The sequence below is a fragment of the Arachis ipaensis genome, chromosome B05 (genome assembly GCF_000816755.2).
Source record: "Arachis ipaensis cultivar K30076 chromosome B05, Araip1.1, whole genome shotgun sequence".
Classification (NCBI taxonomy): domain Eukaryota; kingdom Viridiplantae; phylum Streptophyta; class Magnoliopsida; order Fabales; family Fabaceae; genus Arachis; species Arachis ipaensis.
The window spans coordinates 122127536-122131706 of record NC_029789.2 but is presented as its reverse complement, the minus strand read 5'-3'; the positions used below and the strand labels follow the sequence as shown (position 1 = coordinate 122131706).

At 34.6% G+C, this 4171-nt stretch overlaps 1 protein-coding gene across 2 annotated transcripts in view; it reads left to right on the top strand.

Moving 5' to 3' along the window:
- LOC107643970 overlaps positions 1–3165 on the top strand; it is a gene marked incomplete in the record, with an annotated part of 5813 nt that extends 2648 nt beyond the window's left edge. For both annotated transcript variants that reach the window (XM_016347730.2, XM_016347731.2), the window contains 5 exon segments: positions 1–361; positions 457–534; positions 697–770; positions 858–965; positions 2856–3165. In XM_016347730.2, the coding sequence (XP_016203216.1) occupies positions 1–361; positions 457–534; positions 697–770; positions 858–965; positions 2856–2969 (735 nt within the window).

The following is a 4171-nucleotide window of genomic DNA, read 5'->3' as shown; positions in this document are numbered from 1 at the left end:
GAAGTAGACAAACATAAAGGATTCAAGGAAAACAACATAGCCAGGTCACTTTTCACAGAAATGTGGTGGGTAGATATAAAAGCAGCAATTGGCCAAAGAATCAACTTGGAGGGCATTTTATGTTCAGCAATGGTGATCGTAAAAAGCCCGAAATTGGCACTGCCTCATATTGCTGTTCCAGATATAAGGTACATTGATTGGGCTGAGCTTCGTAGAAAGGGATTTAAGGGTGTTGTCTTTGACAAGGATAATACTATTACAGCGCCGTACTCTTTGATGCCTTGGCCTCCTCTTGAGTCTTCATTGGAGCGTTGTAAACTGGAGTTTGGTCCTGATATTGCTGTATTTAGTAACTCTGCTGGTAATTGTAATAGGATGCACTTTGAAATTCATGAATCTAATGTTGTACTTGCAGTCACAGCATGTTTTTTATGGTATTTTCTTGTTGTGAATCAGGACTTCATGAGTATGACCCTGATGGTTCTAAAGCTAGAATGCTTGAGGCTGCAGTTGGAATTAAAGTCATTAGACATAGTGAGTACTACTTTTTCTGTTATAGATTTAAGCTTTTGTTGCTTCTATTATCTTGAAAACAAGTTAATTTTTGCCCAGTGGCAAATGCTTGGACTAACATATTCTGTAGGGAGAAATGGAAATGAAAATGATACTGACTTTGATACATTATTTATGTTGCAGAAGTAAAGAAGCCATCCGGTACAGCCGAAGAAGTTGAAAAGCATTTTGGTTGTGAATCTTCAAAGCTAATCATGGTTGATGAGAAATTTATTCTGTTTGTTTTCTGGTAGGTAATACTTTTACAGTTTAATTTGATATTAAGTTATCCTATTTTGTGACAGGTGGGTGATCGGCCTTTCACTGACATTGTTTATGGCAATCGTAATGGGTTCCTAACGATTCTCACAGAGCCTTTGAGTCTTGTTGATGAGCCATTTATTGTTAAGCAGGTTTAATTTTTTTTGTTTTATTTTTTCCTTTGGTTTCTAGAAATGTTTGGTGTGATTTTTTTTCCTTTCAAATAATAATAGATTGCATATCTAGTCGAAGTAAATGATTATTTTATTATATCTTTCTTTTTGGTACATTTACGAAAGTGTTCAGTGTTAGACGCTTTTCCAGCACCTCTTTTCCTAACAAAGAATTGGTTAAACTCTCTATGTTTAGTCTGTAGTACTTGAGAGAATGTTTGTGCACTTGCGTGTATGCGTGACAGAGAGAAAGAGAATGGCAATATAATATGAATCAGAACAAAACTACAACAATAATACATATCTCTACCCTATATTATACTCTCATAATAGAGAGAAAGTGACTCTCAATCTAACTCCACATTAATTGATGAACTTCAATTATATGATACCATTACATATGATGCCTATTTATAGACTTGAACTTGCTAATTTCCTTAATCACCAAGTATGAAGTTAGGTGGTGGTTTTGGTAGACTATAGGTTCTTCAAGAGCTTCCAGTTCAATGTCATCAACTTGACAACTTTGACAAGTTGATTTAATTACCAACATTGCCTCCCCTAAATTGAGCTTGGAAAAATTGACCTTCAAAGTGACAATACTTATCATCTCTTTTTTTTGTGGTGTTGATTTGCAAACTTACATAAAGACAAAATCTTTGAATATTGGGACCTCCTCCGTTCTCTCGTTCTTCTTTGAAAATATTCTTGTGATCTCTTTATCTTAAATCTTTTCCGCATCTGGTTCAATAATTGGAACCTCGATCTATTCCTACTCGTTCATAGCATAATAACCCTATATTGCATTCAACTCTTGAAGATATAAATCGTACTGTCTGCATACCACAATTTTTGCTTCTGCTATAATTGTTGTAGCCAACATCTTCCTTCAAATACTTTTTTTGGTTTTCCTCTCAACCACCATCACTGCCACAAACACATAAATATTATGATACTACAGTGTAAGAGATCCTAATGGCTCTATTGGTATTCTTATGTATCTAGGGAGGTTTATTATTATGGTAATCATTGGTCTCATGTATCTAGGGAGGTTTAGTATATTTTTAATCATTGATGAGTATGTAAATTTTTTATATATTTTTATTCAAGTGTGCCTTGTCATTCGCTTCATTTCTGATGTTTGAGAAAAGTTTAGTTGTATAAGATACCTTCTCTTTGTTAAATTTCGAACTTCCATGTAACGAAAAACATAAAATAGCTTCAAGTACTAAGGTCTGGTGCTGTTTAAGTTCCTTGATTGTACTCCGGGTTAACTAATTTCTTGTTTCAAGTACTGTTGTGGGCTGATTTTAACTTCCAATTCAATAAAGATATCACATCCATACTTAATCGCTAACTCCTGGAATATTACATTATATTGAATTATTGATTATGGTTAGTACAGTGGTAGGAAAAAAATGTTGTAGTAGTGGTGTTTGTGGTGCTGGTTTGGTTTTGAATTTGATGGTGGTGGTGATGATGGTGGAGGAATTGGAGTAGAGAGAAAGAAAGGGAAGATAATCAGGGTAAAACTAGAATATAAAAATGGATTTGGACAATAGGGATAAAACAGAAACTTGTTTCAATTAAGACTGAATTTGAATCAAATTAAATATTACAAATATTTTTGAAACTTTTCAAAAATTTTAGAGATAAAAAACATACTTTATCCATTTTTTAACAAACATGCATGAAAATTCCTGTACATAAACTAGTTTAATCTTTTCACCCACTGTAAGCACTACGACTGAAGTTTAAATTTAAGCATCTTAGGATTCTGCTGTGATGGCTAATTTATCTATGATCATTGTTCAATTCTTAACAAGTTTCTTGGTTTTTATAACCTGTGCTTTTAATAATTGATGATAGGTGAGGAAGCTGGAGACTACTTTTGTATCTTATTGGTGTAGAAGAGGGTTGGAGCCGCCTGTCCAGAAGTTATTGCCGAATCCCATGTCGTGTGTCAAAGAGCCACGCCCTTGATCTTTTCCTAGAAGAACACTACCCTGTCCCTTTTGCTTTGTTCTGAAATATATACTGCCCTCCCTCCCTTCCAGTAATGAGTGGTGCATAATGCATGCTCATCAATATTTTGTTTGGTTATTTAAATTTTTTATCCCACCAGACTTGATTATGTTATTCCTTCTCGTCTGCCTTTTATTTGGTAGGTTCCTTGAGTAGTTTTGGTATATATCCTCAATGGGTAGAATAATTAGAAAATGGGTTTTCAATATAATTAATATTTTATCATCATTATATTTGAAGATCTATCGATACTTACTTAAACAAACTAATAAACTAATTATTAGACCAACCCAAGTTGGTTGTATTCTGATAAGGTTAGGGAGCGTATAATTGCAATTGCACCTATGCGTTGGTTTAGAATACAAGACCGCAAGGTACTCAAGCAGCTCAAGCTTCAAAGCAACACTTACAAGGTCCACTTCTAGCTCAAGGTTTTTTTTTTTTTTTTTTCTCCCCCATAAAGCTCAAGGTTAAAGGTTGCATGTTTACCAGCCACTCCAAAGGCCACAAGGTCCCCTGCCTTTCCGACCAACTGGGTTACTGCAACTTAATGTGCGTATTGCAAACAACGGAAATGCTCATAACCATCCTTCTAACGCGCAATATCTTTTGAAGGTTTTGCTTGCACTTGCTGGAAGGTTTTGGAGATCTGCAAGTGAATAGATTAAGAGCTAAGACTGAAAATACGGTTATCTATTTGGGCAATTGGGTTATCACGTAGACAAGTATGGGGAATCGAATTATCAAGACGTGGTGAAATATAAGTATATATTAATTGGGAGGCATTTTGATAACGAACCAACACATGTAATATGGGGCACTGAATTAACATATAGTGAAAGAAGAATTATCTCGCTTGGAGAAATTTGCACTCCAAAAATTCTTGTGTTGGCATTCATGAATAGATAGCGCTTTCCGTAATGGCAAATGCATGGTCACCACTTAATAGGAATTTATCGTAAAATGAGTAAAATGGATCATTCAAACAATTAGAAAAAAAGATATCATCACCTTAATAGGTATAAATTTATTACAGCCTCTTTCTTACTGAACGATAACTTTCAATGTTACAAATAATGTTACCTTAATAGGCATTCAGACTTTAGCATAACCATGATCTCTCTGCCTCTGGATGGAGTATTTTCATCTGTGATTCGAAA